Raw genomic sequence first — 19003 nt, forward strand, 5'->3', positions numbered from 1 at the left:
GAGAGTATCCTGTTAACGCCTGTCTTGGGTATTTTTTGGGAATTCATACATTCCAGGAAAAGTATGCAGTCTCCTATGTCCTTAAATATCTGGTGCAGTGACTTTTCTTCCTGATGCTCCTTGGTGGAGCAGGACAAAGTGAGATATTTTGGGAAGAATGGTTAATGAATAGAAATGCATTCAGATCTGAAAGATGGTGAATATACCTGAATTTTTTTTTAAATTTTGCAGTGGGAATTCCAGAGTAGTCCATTGCCTGTAGTGTAGCTGCTCAACCACACTTGAGTATGTTGGGGGAGTTCGGGGGGGTGCAGGGTTAGCCTTTTCTTACTTTGATCTGCCTTGCCCGCTCTCTAAAAATTGTCTGTAGTTCGTTAGAGCTCAAAGCATAACTGAGTAGCAAGACCAGAATCTGGCTTTTGCAGGAGTGGTGAAGGCTTCATCTGTACTCAGTGGAGACCTGAGAATTCTTGATAAATGTTGCTGCAGCTGTCTGTAGCATTTTCTGTTTGAAAGTAAAATACATGGGACTAGTGTGGTAGCAGCCAAGTTGTGGGCTTTGTTTCTTTCAGTACTTGCCATTTTATATAGGTAAGACTCTAATATTCTATTTTTTATTTTTTTTTTGAGATAGAGGATACTGCAAACATGTAAGGGAACGTTTGCTCTTGGGTTCTCTTCTAAAAAAAAAAAAATCTCTTAAAGTGGTTTGGTTTTTAACTTCTTGCCTTTGGGCATTTATATTTTGTCCAGAGCTTGAGTGTTTGTAGAGTGCTACCACAGATTTATCCTTTTTTAGACATTACAGAGCATGTGGAAGCATTTTGAAAGCCATGTTGCAAATAGGGTTTCATCCTGCCTTCAGGCTTCACACTGTTAGTGTTGGATACGGACTCCAGTAGCTGCTCATTCATTGTGCTTGGAGGATGCTGTACTGCAAACAGATTTAATGTTACTGAAAGGTTTTCTGTGTTGGCATATTTCTTGAAGCTCTTCCTGTGCTATGTCCAAAGCTGATCCTTATCGTTAAAGTCCTTAAGTGTTCTGTTGGATTTTGAGCAAATCGGATACATCTATGGATTGCCTTCCCTTTGGGAGGGAAGATGCTCTGTGAAAATACAGGCAAAATTCCTGTTATGTTCCTTTATTGGATATTATATATAGGATATTATGTATGTCCTATATATACGTTGCTTTAAGATTCAGGGAGGTAGATTCAACCCACAGTTGGTTCTCTCCAGTGCTGTGCTCATAAATTTAGAGCTGGTGATAGTCATGAATGAATACTGTTCCTTTTAATCAATAGCACTCTTTTTTGTTAAGTCTGTTTTTCTGGTAGTTGGTGAGGCCGTGTTGCATGTAGCCAGGTATTGATCATATTTTCTCACTCATCCTAATGTGTAGATGTAATTACAGATAGTTCTTTGTGTTGGAAATTAGCCACACCTGAGGTGGTTACCTGACCCTCAAAGATTAGGCCTTGCAATGGCTACTGACTTTGCTGTAGTGCCTATGTAAACTGCTTTGAATCGGCTAAAGTTAGGTTGAAAGAAGAGCCAAGGAGACTCAGGTCTTGTCTGTCAGCAAAAGTATGAAAAGGATGTTAAGCTTGTGTTCAGAATAGTGACTTGCAGACTTTTGCTGTTCCATTGGGAACTTAAATGAAGTTGCTTTCCTAACTTTGGTGGTGTGGGGGCATAATAGCTTGCAGCTTCTATAGGTGTTCAACAAGAGTTGCCCCATTATTAAATATGGTACTGGTACATCTGTTGCAGTCTGTGCAGAAGTCTGTTTTCAGGAACAAATTATTTTCCACTGTCCTAACAAACTGAAAGGTAAACACTGTGTTTCAGTAATGAGTCTTTCCTCTGAGAGAAAAACTGTACCAGATATATGTAGTATATAGGGGTGTTAGATGAAGAGATTATATTTAAAACTATCTAGAAGTCAAATATCGTAACAGACATTACAGCTGTGCTTATCAGTGTTATAATTTATTTATGTACAATTTTATACATTAGAATTGCAACAAATGAAGTTCACTGACATACATATTTTCAAAGTTGCTTTCTTGCTCCAGACACTACCTTACTGAAAACATGCAGCTGTTCTGTGGTATAATGACTAAATTATTTGACACTAGGGCTTATTTTGTGTGAAGAGCCTTTTTGAGTGTCCCTCTGGGTAAGTGGTTTTCATTCATACAGATGCTCTTTGGAGTAACTGGCTCTAATCAGAAAAATTAGGTCATTTCCTTTTACCTAAGAGAACTAAAGGAACAAAACACTTGCAAATTCTTGGTGGCTCTGACCACAAAGGATGTGTTAAACAGGATATTAACAGCTGGTTACTACCTGGTGTTCTAGAAGATTCAACAGTTGTATCTTGGATAATTTAATTAGCTTTTTTCTGTCACTTCCATATTCTTGGCGGTCAGTCTCTTTTGACCTTAAGGCATCTAAGGCTACTGTTGTATATCATCTGCAAGTTTACTTGCATTTTTTTATTCAACCTGGAAGACTAAAGATGTCTGTGAACAAGCTGGTGTGGAAAAGTAACAAACCCCATTTCTATCTCTGGTATCCAAGGTTTGCTGCTGAGTAGGTGGTATCATTGCAGTTAATTTGTTTTTTTGTGTTAGTGTTGACAAATAGCAATTGTATGGATACAGTTGTACTTTCGTATATAAAAGAATTGGCTTTTCAGAACAAGTACTCTTGAACAGTTTCCTATCTAACCCTTGCTTTGATGGGATATGTTTGGAAGACACTGTACTGCTTTGTGTTCAAGAAGAGACAGAAGGAAAGAGAACTGGCACAAGCCCTGTAGAGTATCCTCACTGGGGCCCGTGAATGCCAGTTCTCACCCCTGGGGTCCCTGTGTTTAGGTTGTTGAGCTGTATGTGGCACTGCTGAAACCACCATCAGTAGGAGTTTGGCCACTTGGATCACTTTGTGCTCTTCACACCGCTTGTGGCTGCCCAGATGTCCTATTTAGTTTTGGAATTTGCGTATCAAACTTCATTGCTTAATGTCAAATTTATAAATCTCATATTAAAAATAACTTTTTATATTTAATAAGTTTATAAATACAGCTTGCATTCTGTTTCTTGAGGTTGGAAAGATTGGTACTAGTGCAGGTGACTGTGGCTTTTATATTATGTCTTAAATGCACTTCTGGTTTGAAATAATAACTGTGAAAGAATTTACCAGCGTGATGCTGAAGTGCCTTTAAGTTAAGCATGTGATATTTTTCACTGTGAAAGCCTGAGGTACTTGAACAGTCTTTGGAAACTATGTTAAGTATTTTTAAGAAGTTAATGTGACAAATCTGCTGATTTCTGAAATGTTGTACAGCCTTACACATTAAACACTAGAAATCTGTAACTCTGAAGGCATGAACTGATGTTAGCAATGAACAGTAATCATTCCTATTGAATGCTAACCCTCTGCAAGCAATGGTACATTTTAAAAATCCTGCAGCATTTAACATCATGGGAAAAAGGCTGGAGGACAGCTAATTATAAAAGATGATGATTATAATGGAAGGTGTGACGCTTATCTCCAATATATTTCTATGCATTTTTGTCATGGCTAAAACGAATGTAATGCAATCCCTAATCTTTAAACTTTTCACCCTAGTGTCCAACCCTTAGTTTTGTTTGAATAGCCTTGCAAACAAGAAGTTTTAAATGGAGCTTCTTGCTGAGTTTTAAAAATATCCTGTCTTTGGCAAGGGTGGAATTCCTAAATAGTTTTATAAACTTCAGGTTGTTTTAAAGATATTACAATTAAAATAGTTTGGATCACCTTGCAGTAATATTTATTTTAAATGTAATTTAGGTGTTGGAAATCAAAAAGTTCTCATTGGGTTATACTTTTTAATTCTGTTTCTTAAAATTAGGAGATCCCCAGTGTCATACATGGAAGTTGAATTTATTAAAAGGAGTTGAAGAAAAGGTGCAGTGTGCATCTCTGCAGTGTGTGTATAAAACGTCATGCTTTCAACACTTGATTTTCCTTTATATTTTTTCTTTATTTAGAAGAAAGTTATAAATTTATTAAATAGTGCTGAATTCCTGGAAAAATAGGAATTGCTCATCAGAGCATACAGTTGAAAACCAAAGTCTGACAGTACATATATGACACTGTGAAGGGACTTGGAGAAATAGTGTGCTTAGCCATGTCAAGGGAAATTTAGGATATGCATTAGCAATTTAGGATATGCAATTAACAATTCAGCAAAATAGCATCCCTTTCCACAGTGAGACTACAGGGTAGAAGGTCCAGCCTATTGATCTTCAGTTACAGAAATGTCATAATAGTTCAAGGCTGACTTCTCTGATGTAAATGTGGAAGTAGATCCTGCCCTGAAGCAAGTGCTGTCCTACATAACCTTCTGAGTTCCCTTTTTGTCTCATTTTAGGGATTTGTAAGAAAATGAAGAATATAGCATTTGTGTATCCTGTATTGAGCATCTTTATTACATCTTCAATATTCCTGACTCACAGTGTTGCTCCTGTTGACAGTGATAAAGGTCGTGTGAGAACCAGTACTTGAAATGCACAGTGTGGCTCTTAGGTGGGTGTGATGGAAAAAATAGAGAGAACTACTGGTGTAGATACTGCTTTGGTTTCTTTTGATCCTCGTTATTCAGAGACATTTAGCAGTCATGGGCTGCTACAGTTCCTGTTTTGGGGAATTTAGCAGATTGATGAGACATTTGATTTCTGGTGACATGTGTAGCATCCTAACTAACCTATAGCTTTGATTAAGCAAAATTAAACTTTGTTGATGCTTAATCATAGTTTCTGTTGTCTGTGCTTCTGTGGCTTTGTCTGAGCAAGCGTCTGTTTCAAATGAATAAATTTAGAAAGCAGGAGCATGAGTGTGAGAGGAGAGAAATAAAATATTGAACATTGGAATGTAAATCTTAGATGTCAGTGGAAAAGTAGCTCAGCTTTAAGACATATCCAGGATTTCTGTATTTAAGCTTATGTCTACTTTCAACACAGCATTTCACTCTGAAACTTTGTTGCTCAGGCTTTAATTCTTGAGCAATGCCAATTCTAGAAGCATATCTGCACGTGCAGATGTCAAATAGTCAGTCTTACTGTTGGCAAACAATACCACAGAACTTACACAGAGGAAGAAAGAGGAATGTTGTTGCCTCTAGGAAAAATACCAAGAAATGCTGGTGTGCTTCTCTTTATGGCACCTCATTTCCCAGCATGGGACACCTTGGCCAAGACTTCAGTTAAGCTCATTTCTTGTGTCCATCTAGTTTCAAATGTAATCCAAAGAACCTAATTTGTTACTGCAAATAAAACAGTGCATGTGGACATCTGCTGATACAGAGGGAATTTTAATTATTTGCGTAGCTGAGTCTGTTTCAAAGAGAGACTGTAAAAGCATATTACCAGACTTGAACAAACAGAACTGGCTGGAGTGAGTTGTCCAGGTTGAAGGAGCTCTGGTGAAGGATCTTTTTTTTGCCAGCTGTTATTGTTGAACTTTGAAATTTTGAAAACTGAGTCGGCCAAGTATTTGTGAGAGAAATGAAAACAAAGAAGATCAGGGCAGTATTGCTTGTACTAGGACACAGATGGTGTTTTATTTCTGACCTGATATATCAGCCCTTGATGATTTAGTAGGAGCAATTTCAATAACATTTATTTGGGAGAAGACAGTAGGAAAACTTCACCAGAAACACTTGATACAGTAACTTGAGTGGTAGGTTTTTAGATGAAATTTGAAAAAGTTTAAAACATTGAAAAAGAGTACAGTTTCTCAAGCCCTTTTCAAATTATAAGGATGCTTTGCTGTGTGCTTGTTTAACTTGTTCCTCAAGCACTTTTCAAATTCTAAGGATACTTTTGCTGTGTGCCAGTTTAACTTGTTCCGGTGTCGATTGCTTTATGTTTGGGTTGAGATTGATACCAAACACCACCTTCAGTAAAAAAGAACATAAAATCAGTGATGAAGAGGGAAAGTTTTTTGGTTTCTGTTTTATTTGCTGTACCATAATCTCATCTTCTTTTTGCTAAACATGTTAATATAAGCAGTGCTTCTATTTAATAATGTTTGCATTAAGGACTTTTCTCCAACAGACCCTGAAAGTATTTTATTTGGATTAGAGCTTTTATGTTATGTTACTCTGTATGTGGACTCTGCCCACATGGATTTTAGCTTTCTGTAAAAGCATTGGTGGTATATTTCTGGTATAACGATTAAATCTCTTACAGAACAACTTATGTCCGAGAATTGCTGATGTCATGACTATCATTCACTGGTTGCTATGGAAATTAAGTAGGAGTGCATTCAATATTAATACTGCATTCCTGCTATGTGCATTTTCCTGATGGAAAAGTACTCACTTTCTCCAGGAATGCTAGCTGCAGCAATCCCTGTGACAAGAAACACTCTTTGTAAATGTGATAGGTAGGGGTACTCCTTTCCTTGCTGTTCTCAAAGTCATCATCCACCACAGTGTGGCTTAGGCAGTTCACGTGGATTTCTGCATACCCAGTACTTACGTGTCCCAGTCCTTGAGTGTGTTTGTGGTGATGTGCTGTCATGGATTTGCATGAGATCTTACTTATATAGGACAGTTGCTGCCCAGGCACTTCAACAGTGTGTTTCTTCTCCTTTAGTTTGAAAGGGAAGTTCCTTTCAAAGATCCTGAAAGGTTTTGTATGGAAGTGTGGGGATTTGTGTATCTGCTTTGAAGTAGTTTCCGTGTAATCTCTTTCCAGAGATGTAACAACAGACTTTAACAATAGTTTTTTGGGTTTTTTTTTCCTGAAGTCCTGAATTCTGGTGTTTAACTTCCATTTCAGACTCTAACTAGTAGCTGCATTTCCTTTATTAAATTTTGAAATATCATTCATAAAATGCTGCTGCACTAGTAAGTTGAGCCAATATTTCAAATTTAAGACTAAATTGACTGTTTAGCACTTCGGTTTAAAATATAAACACTAGAAGAGTTTTCAGTTTTGAGTGAGTTCTTTGCCAGTCTTCTTGAGGAAATATTTTTGTCTTTGATTACAGTCCATTAAAAGCCAGATAAATATTGTAGTACTGGTTGAATACAGGAGTTGTGTATATCTACTCTCAGACTGATGAAAAGCTTGAAGACTTGGAAGGGGTCCTGCTGCTTAAGGGGCATTTGGCTATGAAAGGAGGAGGATCACAGTGTTCTGGTTACAGAATTAAGATTTATTTTTACAAGAAGGAAAAGTATATTGACATGTATAAGCAATTAACACACCACCACTCCATCCCAGAAAAATTAAAAACCAAACAAGAGGAATTTTGGAATTGCCTGTAAAATGTTCAACACCAGTGCTAATGATGAGCTTTTGGCTTCTGCAAAACTGGCTTCTGCAATGGCAAGAACAAGTTTTTTTCTTTTTTTATGAAGAGCTAGAAGTGTAACATGTGAGTGCAAACAAAGTACCTCTTCTCCTCTATATCATAAAGAAGTATTGTGTGACAGTGTAATTTATTTTATCATTCAGAATTGATTGATGCTCAGTGAGGTCTGTGGATTGCACCTCTTTGGTGTGGATAGATGCACTTGATATGTGTAATAATGTCTCCATTCACAGGAGTGGAAGCAGTATTGAAAACTGCAGCTAAACTTGCCGTCTCCAGCAGCAGTGGCATGACTGATTGCTGAAAGTTGGAACATGGGACTTGAATAGAGGTTTGGAAACACAGGGGAGAATGGTTGTCTGCTTTGCAGGGTGACATGAGGCAATATTTACCCTCCTCTGTTTCTCCCTTTTCCAAGCAAAAGGCAGGTTGCCAAGTATGGGGGCTGAATGGTTTGAATCTTCAGTTGGAAACATTCTGGCTACGCTGAAGTAAATGAGATGTGCAGATCGGTCAGGAAATCTGAAAGTTGCCCTCTATGATACAAATGGTCATGCAAACTGGATGGTTCAATCCTTACACGTGTATTTTTTTTCTGTCCAGTATAAACCTCAGGCTTGTTCCTGTCTATATCACTGTCCTCTTAAAGAGAAGTTACTAAACCCAAAACTTTCTCATGACAAATGTACAGCAGAATTTCTGCATCTCTGGAACTTCTCCCAGAGAAGTTGTGGTGCAACCGAGTAGTCAATGATGTACATATGTACTTCCAGACACATAGTAATTGCATCTTTAGTTGTTACTGCTTGTGTATTTTTAGGATTAAAATGTTCTACTTTGTGTTCTGGAGAAATGAAGATCTTGCGCAAGTGTTTAGCAAGCTCAACTGAGGGAATACAGTTGCTGTTTTGGCAGCTCCAGTGTTCAATTATAAGGCTTCAGCCTCACAGAGCTCATTTTGAAAAGGCTTTAAAGAGTCAGATCTCTTTTATTTACCTTCTAATTTCATTGCAATTTATTTTTCAAGCTGTTCTCCAGCTGTGAGGGCTGATTTAAATAAAATTCTTCCAGAATTGTTCCATCCACATTTAACTCTGCTTAAAAAAATGCCACACAGTAAGATTTAATGCTAAAGCTCTCTGTCACTTAAGATATTGTCAGTCTTTCAGCAGTTTAATGATATATAGAGCCTCCTCTTCTGGAGCATCTTGTCTTGCATTTAAAAACCTCAACTTTCCAATTTCTATTAAATCTTTGAAACAATCTTGATTTTCACCATATAATTGAATCTCTTAATCTGAGGGTGCTTCTGTATGGTGCTGTGAGTGAAATGTTTTCCAAGACTAGTATCCTAAATAATGAAAGAAAATCTAGGAGATTTCAAATAACTCACAGCAGAGTAGTCTGTTACAGAGTGCAACTTCTTAACAGGTTATTAAACTTGTGTTTACTACTGCATTAAGTGACACAAGCATTGATTCTGGTGTTTTAAAACCACTTATTCACTCTCTAGCTAGCCTAGAATCTAAATGCTGAATTGCATAGAACTCTTGCAATGGCAAGTAAATTGAGGGAGGTTTCTTTCACCTATAGCTCTTACTACAAAACTTCAGAAAGGTTTTGATAGTTTCTCTGGTTTTCTTCAAGAGTTAAGTACTTTGAATAAGGACATGAATTTTTCTGAGAGAACACTTCCTTTCAGTATAAAAAACCACTGTGATTGGAAAAGGCAGGGAAATTGGAAAAATTAAAGCTAAAAGTTTGAGTGTAAAATTAAACTATCCATGGTACCCTGAACACTATGCTCTTGATGTAGTGTAACTGGTTTCTCTACAGACTAATATTATTCTGGGTTGTAAATTTAAAAGCTTTGAAGCTAGACATTTCTATTCACTGTTGTGTTGCTAGGGGAGTTTTTAAGTAGTGCTTAGAAAGATGAGTATGTAGAGAATAGATTTATTTTTTTTTTAAACCCCTCTTTGTAAGAAAAATTATTGTTTCAGTGTCCATGTAACAGCCTGTTGTTGTAATGAAGATAAACAATTTTGGTTTACAATTAAAAAAAGGGGGTGGGCAAATTTCTCATGTTTGGATATTACCATTCAAAAATATTTGGTCATCCTACTGTGTAGTGTAATTTGGTTTTCAATACTAAATACATCTATCATTATTCAAAAACAATTAATCACCATCATCTCTATACTGATGTAAGATTTTCATGCTATGCTAGTAAAAAAAAAAATATTACTAAAGCTCATGATGAATATGCAGGAAAGCACAGTTTTCAGTACTTTTCAATTAAATATTTTTCCCTGAGTAAGGAGAGCTTGTCTGTCCCTCCAAATTTCTAGTGGTATTACGCTTTTCTGTTGATGCTGGTCATATACACAGTCAAATTTCCAAATGCAGATTTAAAAGAAGTGCTGGTAGTGTCTGTCACATAAGCTGCACTGAGATGAATTCAGATATTGGATTCATCAAAACCCAGGGAGTTTAAGGAGCTGCTATTAACCTTTTATCCCCATACTCTTTCCTGCAGTACTTGGGACACGTCGAAGTGGACGAATCCAGAGGAATGCATATCTGTGAAGATGCTGTGAAGAGGCTGAAATCTGTATGTACATTTGTTTAATGAAAACATTGGCTTTGGGGCTGTGAGCGTTACTGGAAAAGGTCTGTTCAGAGCAGGGCTCCAGCTAAAGACTGAACTTTTGACCCATGTTAGGAGAGCAGTTGGCTGGTTTGAGAGCACTGCTGCTCTTGGGGGGACATGCTAATCTGATGATGAGAGGGAGAGTTACAACTGTTCTTTCTACTTGCAGAAACTATTTGCAAAACAAATGTGTAAAAATTCTCTGTGACCTTTCAGGCTAAGCTGGTACCCACATGGGACTTCAACCATTGTTTTTTAACAGCTTCTCCCTCTCTCTCTCTTTTCTTCTCCCCCTCTCTCTTTCCCTCTGTTGCCTGCCACTTTAATAGTGACTTAATTCACCATTATTATACAAAATACTACTTGTTTTAGGATGCTTTTTTTTCTAATGCACTGCAACATTGTAGTCATGCATGAAATAATCTGGCTTGCATCTACTCAAAGTGGCCTGAAGGCTGCCTAATTCTGATATGTCATGAAATGGGCTGCTCTTAGTTTGGCTTCTGTGAACGTTTGCTCCTGTAAATGGCACTCGTTCAAAGCTCTTTGTATTTCTGTGGCTCATTTGAAGAGGTCTTGTCATCTCTTTCCTGCAGTAATAATACCGCAAAATCCTGCGGAAATAGCAAACTCCAGAAAGGCAATGATCAGCCTGTCTAGGAGCTGAGGCTTTAATACCATTGAAAAGAACAGGAGAAAGGACATGAAAAATTTGAATTTTTAATAGAGAACTGCAGTGCTTGTCATCACTTCTCTTATATGTTTTATCTATATACATTCTTTCAGTATGTGTTCAGTGGAAGAAACCTTTGAATCCTTGCAGCTCAACAAAATCTGTCAAACAGGTCTATCAAACCCTTCTGCTGCACTTTTACTGATTTAAAATATGTGCCCCTGGACATCCTTTTTCTTTCCTCACCAAGTCTGAGAGCACAAATGCCTTCCATCTGAACCTGTTTTTCCCTTCTTCCTAGCACACAGCAGAGGATTATAGGTTATCTTTTCTGCCTTCTGTTTTGCTGCAAAGTTTTTGAATTGGTTTAGTGCTCTGATGAAAATCAAGTCTTTTCATTCTTTTCTTTCTCAGCTAATGTATAGTAACCTGTTAAAGCCGCATCCCATCTGTTCCCATTCAGTCTACAGTGATTAGTGATTGATTTTTATTAAAAAGGGCCACACAAAATATAAATGAGTTTCTTTGTTTTGTGGATTTAGTTTACATACCTAAAATTGCAAGTACTGACCGCATAATCAATTGCATCCGTTTTTGTCTCTCTCGGATTTTTATTCTCTCAGAATACTTTCTGTTAGCACACCAAATAGCACTGCAGTATCTACTCTGTGCAATTTCTTTCATTCTCTTCCCTGGGGAGCTATGCCCTGAAGTAGCTGTTCTCTAGTTTATAAAAATCTTACAAGTCCATGAGCCAGCTAAGTGTAGCTGAGCTTATAATTAATGAGATACAGTAAAAGCATAGCACTCAGTTTCTTCTGGAATCTGGATTTTTAGGATTGTGATTCTTGACCACATGAATTATTGATTCAAACGTCAGACTTAGATATCTAACTTTTACAGTTTTTTCAGTATTTTCTGAAAGTAAATATTTAAATTTCCCTAATCCATGTTATGTCATTATTATGTCATAATTTGGATGGCATGAATTTATCCATTGTCTTAAATTAACATTTTTCTTCAGCTAATTTTGATTTTTTTTCTGCTGTTTGATGTCTGTGTGTACACAGATACAAGTTTGCATCTCTTACAATTGCTATTTGTCTCCTTTGTCAGTGTTGGAAGCTGAGAAGTAAAGGTGAAATTCTCTTTGTGCCCCAAGAGGAAGATTCAGATTACTGAAATTACTTTGTGTGCTTTGGTTGCTGAACTCTATCAGATCCAAGGTCCATTTGGAGCTGCTCCCTGCTATTCAAGCCCTGTCCCTCACCCCCAGCATGTGGGTTTTAAACCAGGGGCATTTCTTTAGGACATCACCATTACTGAAAGCTCTGTTCTGTTCAGGACACTCTTAATTTAGCAGAAGCCAAACACTGGGTGATATTTCAGCATGTGAGGAATGTGATAAGAAAGCAGTTCATTCTTCTGGTAGTCCCTTGATTTCACCGTACTTAGTTATTTTGATGGGCTTTCTCTTGGTTTTGAAAGAATTACAAGTTTGAGCTGTAGTGCTTAAACTGAAGGACTAACTTAAGGGAAATTGGACTTAATTTTTAATGTGATTAAATGACATTGAAGTGTATGTGGGCTATTTTAAACTTTATTCTCTGCAGGTAAGGTGTGGTTTTATAAATCCAGTCAATAAAAATTAGAATTGTTGAAATATTTGTATCCTGTAGCTTCCAAAAAATTAAGTTCTGTCTGTCTTTTCTTACTCTAACAGATACATTTTTGACTCTTAATTCTTGCTGTGCAACAGTTGGCAATTCATTTGGGGAACTGAAGACTGTTCTTTTATAGGACTGACTACTGGGTTTTAAAAGATCTTATGGGATTTGCTAAGAATATAGAACAGCATTAATCTTGAGTTTAGGACAAGTTCAAGTGCTGCTTTGCTTTTTGAAAGAAAACATGCAGACAGATATCTCTGTTTCTTTATTGTGGGAAGTAACCTTTCAGAGATTTTTTTATTACCTGCTCCTTTAATGGGTGTAATTGTTTTTGAGTGCTGCATCTTGCAGAATTTGCAAACAAGTGATGGTGAGCATTTTATTCAGGCATTGCTTAATTGACAACTGAGTACAAGAAGCTACTTTTAGCTCAAGAATCCCTCATCCATACTGTATTCTGTTGTTACAGTTTTATTGCTCTGAAACTGCACACCAACAATACTGTAATTTTCTGTCTGATGAAATGTCATCACAGTCTCATTAATAGATCAACCCCCCTCATATTCAGCTATTAGTTCATTATTAACATGGGTCTGTATTATCAACAGAACTTGCATCTTTCCTCAATAGAATATTACCAATGTAGCTTACGTTATTCCCTTAGTAGAGATATATTGCTAGCTTTGTATACATTTAATATCTGATAAGATTCTTGTAGATGAACATGAAGCTCTAAATGGTTTCTTCAGAACCATTTCACTGAAATTAAAATATTTAATGTCAACTGGAATGTAATTTTAAGGGCCTTGTTAAGTGTATTTGACTCAGGTGTGGGAACATCATATAGAGACAGAAGTGTAGTCTCTCATGTCATATTTTGATTTTAAATCAGCTTTAGCTTGTAGTATTGGTTTCTAACTTGCCACTTTTTGTTTTAAATTATGCATTTGTTTTAATATATGTTCTTGTTTTAGCAGGTAAAGAGACATAATTTAATATTTTTTTTTTTAAAATGCATTAGTTATCTCTAAACTGCATTAACTTAGTGTTGTTTAAAACTCATTTTGCATGATGCCTTTTCCATTAACCTTGTCTAGTTTATTTAAAAAAATAATCTTGTTTAACAAGCATTTTTCTGAGAGCAAAATTAACCGTCACCTAAAAATGAGGTAGCTTCTGGTGAATCTCTTTAGCTTTTGCTGTCTTTAAAAAGTTGTTATTTAGTGTAACGCAATAGTAATTGCTCAACTTGGCAGCAGCATCCAACCCCTTCTCATTATGTACACTACATTGTGATTAATCCATTAGTTCCCCTCCTAGTGTTCAGCATATCCTGTCCAAATACATAACAGTTCCTGCCTCCAAAAGTGGTTAAGATTTTCAGCTGACTGAGCTTGGAGATGTTCTTTATACAGTGTCTGAGTTGATGTAAATATATTACAGATACTTGGTAAAGTGTTCAGTGGAAGGACATTGAGCAGAGAGGGATACACCAGCAGGGCCGGGAAATGCAAAGTTGAGATGGACACTCCCTCCTTCACTTGATGTTTCCTGGCTTTTGTTGCCTTGCGTCAGAACCATAGCTTTGATTTAAATATAACCTTGTTTATCAATCAATTTTCAGACACTGCCTCAGGATATTTGTGGCAATACTTTTAATATAGTGGTATCAGTGATGAACAGGTTGAATTGCACAGTGTAAATGTGAGGTCAGGGGCTGTCACAGAGACACTCCCTGTCTCTTCTGCAGTTCTCTACCTCCTCCTCCTCCTCGTTACTGCTATACCAGAGCTTTCTTACAAGTGAAGTAATTTGGAAAGACAGCAGGAACAGCTCTATGCTTCACATCAGCTTCCCTCACACGCTGAGCAGCATGTGGTGTGCTCGCAGAGCACCAGGCCTGGTGAAGTGTTCTCTCATGTAGTTTACTTTTCACAGTCTGGTAACAAAACAAAGCAAGTGAACTAAACTGCATGCAGATATGCTTAAAATTGTGTGCTGGCTTTTTCTTAATGTGGATTGGGCAATCGGTATAATTGCTTTCCTGAAGAAATTTAGGAAACTGTAGTTCAGCCCTTGATATCCTTGCACTTGCCTAACTCTGCCTGCCTAAGCTGATTTTAAAGGTTGTTCAACCTATCAGTTCAGAGCTGTAGAATGAATAACTAGTACTTGTATAAATATTGCATAAAGCCTTGGAAGGCTTTAGAAAAAGAAAAAAGAGGGGTCTCATTTGTATTTGAGTTTTACCACAAGCTTATGATGAAATTCCTTGTTCTTCAGACAAGACTGCATAAGATGTGAAGTGTAAGAGTAGCATATAAGCCAGAGCAACAGACAAATGGAATAAAATGCAGCAGTACTTACCCCTGCTTTGTATCAGCCATACATGCTTCTCCAACATACAGAACATTAACTTAGGGGAAGAGTGATCAATACAGAGCAAACTAGACTGCAATTCTGGAGTTAGAACTTTGCATTTCACAAGAGCCTGTACAGTATTTTACTTGTTTAACCACCATGTCTGCTGCCAAGTTTGGTTTATAACCTAACCAAAAGGGACTAAACAAGGGAGAGTGAAAATAAAGTAACCACTTTGCATGAAATTGGGGCTGAGGTTTTCTTCTTTCCACCAATTTCAGGGCATTAGCTTTTTAGAATTGTGTGTGTGCCCTTTGATCTGCATTTTCATAGGATTATTTTCACATTTGCCTGTCGCACCTTCTCATGGATAACTCTAAAAACCCCTTCCTTTCCCTCCAAACCCTATTCTTGTGTGTGCTTGTTGGTTTGAAAACCCTGGGACATTTTAGCTACCTACAGTAATAGCGCTCGACTTGTCCCCCCTGTTCCTCCAGGAAAGGAAGTTCTTCAAAGGCTTCTTTGGAAAAGTAAGTTTAATGCCTTGTTTGTGCTTGCACTATAAGGAGTTACATCCCTGGTATAGCACTGCCATAAAATCAGGGTGTTGAGAGTTCCTTAATCCATTTCAGAATATTTGCTTCTAAAACAGACTTGGAAATATTTTGATCAAAGAATGTGGTTTCAAAAGTAAACTGAAACAGAAACTTAAATATCTGTGGACTGTATCAGAAATCCAGTGTTCTGAAGTGATTTGGTCTTCCTGAAAAAAATAAAATTTTCTTTTTTGACCCTTAAACTTGTGCCAACTCACATCACCTGGGCAAATACCTACAGAGCAGTTGAGATCTGTGCTTTATCAGTGCTTCATGTTCAGATGCCTGGCAGCATGAGTTGATCGCCAAATGTTAGCACTGGGGGAAAGCAGTGTACCATCTCTTAAACCTTCCTTTTTTGAGCACAGCCCTAATTCAAAGGTATATGAAGATGAGATCAGGCATTTACCTACTATGTTTTCCTAATTCCAGCTCATTCTCCAGTTTCTGTCATATTATTTTCACAAGGACAATGTCTTAAATAGAAGGGAAGCAACTCTTTGTCCCTGACTAAGAATGTGCTGTACTGGTGGTTTTATTCCTGCTGCCTACATCTCTGCAAGGCAGAAAGACCACACTGTCTTTTACCTCTCATCTGTTTCCTACTTCTGTGTTTAAAATTCCTGTAAAACCTTTTAATCCAGCTTTCATATGGAGTTAATCTAAAATAACGGCTTCTGAAGTATCTTGTTATAAAATGAAACTTTGCTTAAATAGAAACTAGCAGGTTAGTAATGTTCATACTTGCTGAAGTCTTTTGAAGCAGATTATTCTCTGGTCATGGATTGGTGTGGGCTTTACTTGGGGAGTAAGTAAGGGTTTTTTCAGCTGATCCTTTTTCACCGTTCACTTGGATAGTGATGGATGTCACACAGGGATGTCTGTTTCTCCAATTCTGGTTTCTTCCCCTGATCTGGGAAAGCACACATCCAAAGTGTAGTGGTGGTGAGGGGCTAAAATATGGAGGACGGCAGATCTGTCAGATTAATGAGAACAGTCCTGTGTGCAAGTCAAATCCTGGAGTTGGAATCTAGAAAGACCAGACCCAAAGTCCTAAACTGGAAACAAACAGAAAGCCCCCCACCTCAACCTAATTAGATATGTTCGTTTTCTCTCTGCTTGTTGGTACTGACTTATGGCAGGGTACATAAGAAAAGCAAAGATGTAAAAGGAAAGGTATTTGCATAGCACTTAGGTAAAAATCTTTCTTTGACTTTTTAAATTATTAAATATGCCATCTTCCCTATTACATCTTGGTTGATATTTAATGAGGTCTGGTACTTCACCACAGCCATTTTAGATTTCCTTTCTTTTGTATTATAATATTTTGACAAAGAAGGACCTACTTCTGCTTCAGCCTGTGAATTTCATTAATTAGCACTGAAGCCTCTTAAATCCATAGTGTTTAGATATCCCCACAGTACCAGTATACCTTTATTAGCAGCTTCGGCCTACAACAGGAGCCCACATCTAGGGAAATCTGCAGGAAAAGGGACAGCTGTTCTCTTATTAATAATTGAGAAATACTAATAACTCTAATATCTTTTGGCTGTCTCATCTATAATTTCTCCCCACATGCCTTGCATTGGGATTAATATAAAATTCCAAACTGCAGAGCTATTTAAAACACTTTAGCAGCTTTCAGAAAGTCAGTCTAGACATGTTTGCTGCTTTTCCTGTCCATATTTTTCTCCTTGTAAAAGATAAATACGATGGATTTGTGTCTGGAAATGTTCAAGTGGTTAGTATTGAAAATGCTTTTTTTTCAGCTTCAAATAAAAATGAGATCTCTTGATAGCTCCAGGTTAGGCTTTTGTGGTTATCAAATAAGCTGCCTTTTTTAGGCAGCTCCTTTTAAAACTAAAGCTTTTCTGTTGTAATGAGTAGCAGTACAGATTTGTTGGTCTTTGTCATATTTTGCCTCCACGGAGTGTGTGTATTTCTCATCACATGATGTTTTATACAGAGTCTGAAATGAAAAATTTTCTTCATATACACCTCAGGCTCCAGGTATATCTTAGAGATGTGTTCAAGTCCCAGATAGGATAAAATATATTAGGCAGAAAAACTAGGAAGAAAGTTAAAGTATTTTAAAAATGCATTATTCTGTTCTGGCATCCTTAATACTTTGTTTTCTACCTTACAATATAACAAGGTATCAAAGCAGCTACTTTTTGTTTGGTGGACGCCCATCTCCAGGCCACTGTCAGTTTGTCAGCGAGGTTTCCGTCATGCCCAACCTGCCATGGACCTGCTTTGTCCTCCAGCCTTGTTGTGTGCTAGGATAAGTGCCCACCTGCCCTCCTGGAGACATCTGAGGACTCTGAAATGAGTCCAGATAATGAATCTTGTGCTGGAGCAGATAAGTGACCTCCCCAGAAGTGCTGAGCAGTGAGGTTTCTATCAGTGCTGACTCAGCACTGACAAATCGGGCTCCCGGGGATCGATGCCACACGTGGCTCTCCTCAGGCAGTGGTCTCATCTAAAAGCTCTAGAATATGAAGACAAGCTACTGATCCGCATGTCTAGATGAGTCCCTTGGTAGCAACATTTCAGAGCATCCTGTTCCAGTGGATATTGGCTGCTTGCTTTAAATAGTTCTGTTTGGAGTTGCCTGTTCCTCCCAGCATTTGTTACGCAAGCTGCCATCCTGCATTGGAGTTCACTTCCCGTGCAGTATCTTGTAGCAGGTTTGATCTTTGTCCAGTATGTGCCAATAGTGCAAATGCTCCTGTCTACTCTGTAATCACCTTTTACTTGGCAATATCCCACCCATAGTGGAGTAATACTTTGATTTGTATATCCAACAGAAACTGAATTGGAGGAGTATGTTCCTTTATACATCGCTGGTAGGCACAGATAAGAGAATTCATTACATGTAAAAATCATTCATTGTCCAGCAGTAGTAGCAGTGGGTTTGGGGTATAGACTGTAAGGATAAGCCCTTTCAAAGCACTGCATCCACCATAAATATAGAAGAAGGAATTGGGAGATGAAAGTGAATTTTCTTTTTCTCTTAGTGTAGCCAACCCATTTTTGGTTATCTTGCATGTGGAACCTAATTTTTCAGTGGGAAAAGAGGGCTTAGGAAACTCTTCAGCCTTTTCGTTTTATTCTGAGAAACATGAAGTTCACGTGTTAGCTATTTCTAAATCCTCATTTGGTAAAATAGTGAGTGAGGAGTAGCTCTGCTGAAGATCAGTATTGCTTTATGAAGTACCCAGCTCAGTTAAAACTTGGCTTTAATACAAACTTCAGGAACTGTTCACAGTTTCTGTAGGGGCAAGGTTTTTATTGTTTGCTGGGGAAAGATGTGTATCTCTTAATCTAATGATGGCAGTCTAAACCAAAGAGTTACCTGCAGGCATTATCTTCTCTTCATTGTTTGTCTTTGCTTGAAATAAAGATTTTTAAGACTTACGGCTTATAAACAACCAATACTCTTTTAAAAACAGTTTAAGGACACAGACCATTTGTTTTGGAATTAATAGGCACTTCCAGGCTGTGGAAACTAGCTGAGAATTGAAAATACAGACTATATTTTCTGTATTGATACTGCCTTTTAAAACAAAATAGTAGAAGTAACTTTCATAGCTGCCATATTTTCTAACACATATGATAATTAAATTTAAGTGTATCTTCTGTTGTGAATTGCACTCTTTCCGTTAGGCATT

General features: G+C 37.5%; 1 protein-coding gene across 17 annotated transcripts in view; it reads left to right on the forward strand.

Moving 5' to 3' along the window:
* Positions 1-19003, forward strand: part of NUMB (NUMB endocytic adaptor protein) — a 92232-nt gene that overhangs the window by 59508 nt on the left and 13721 nt on the right. For 11 of the 17 annotated variants that reach the window (XM_058837905.1, XM_058838072.1, XM_058838315.1 and 8 more), the window contains exons 3-4: positions 9916-9990; positions 15186-15263. In XM_058837905.1, coding sequence (XP_058693888.1) covers positions 9916-9990; positions 15186-15263 — 153 coding nt within the window. The remainder of the gene's footprint in view (positions 1-9915; positions 9991-15185; positions 15264-19003) is intronic. The other 6 variants (XM_058838576.1, XM_058838662.1, XM_058838989.1 and 3 more) reach the window with 2 other exon arrangements.

The sequence above is a fragment of the Poecile atricapillus genome, chromosome 1, assembly GCF_030490865.1.
Source record: "Poecile atricapillus isolate bPoeAtr1 chromosome 1, bPoeAtr1.hap1, whole genome shotgun sequence".
NCBI classification, from domain to species: Eukaryota; Metazoa; Chordata; class Aves; order Passeriformes; family Paridae; genus Poecile; species Poecile atricapillus.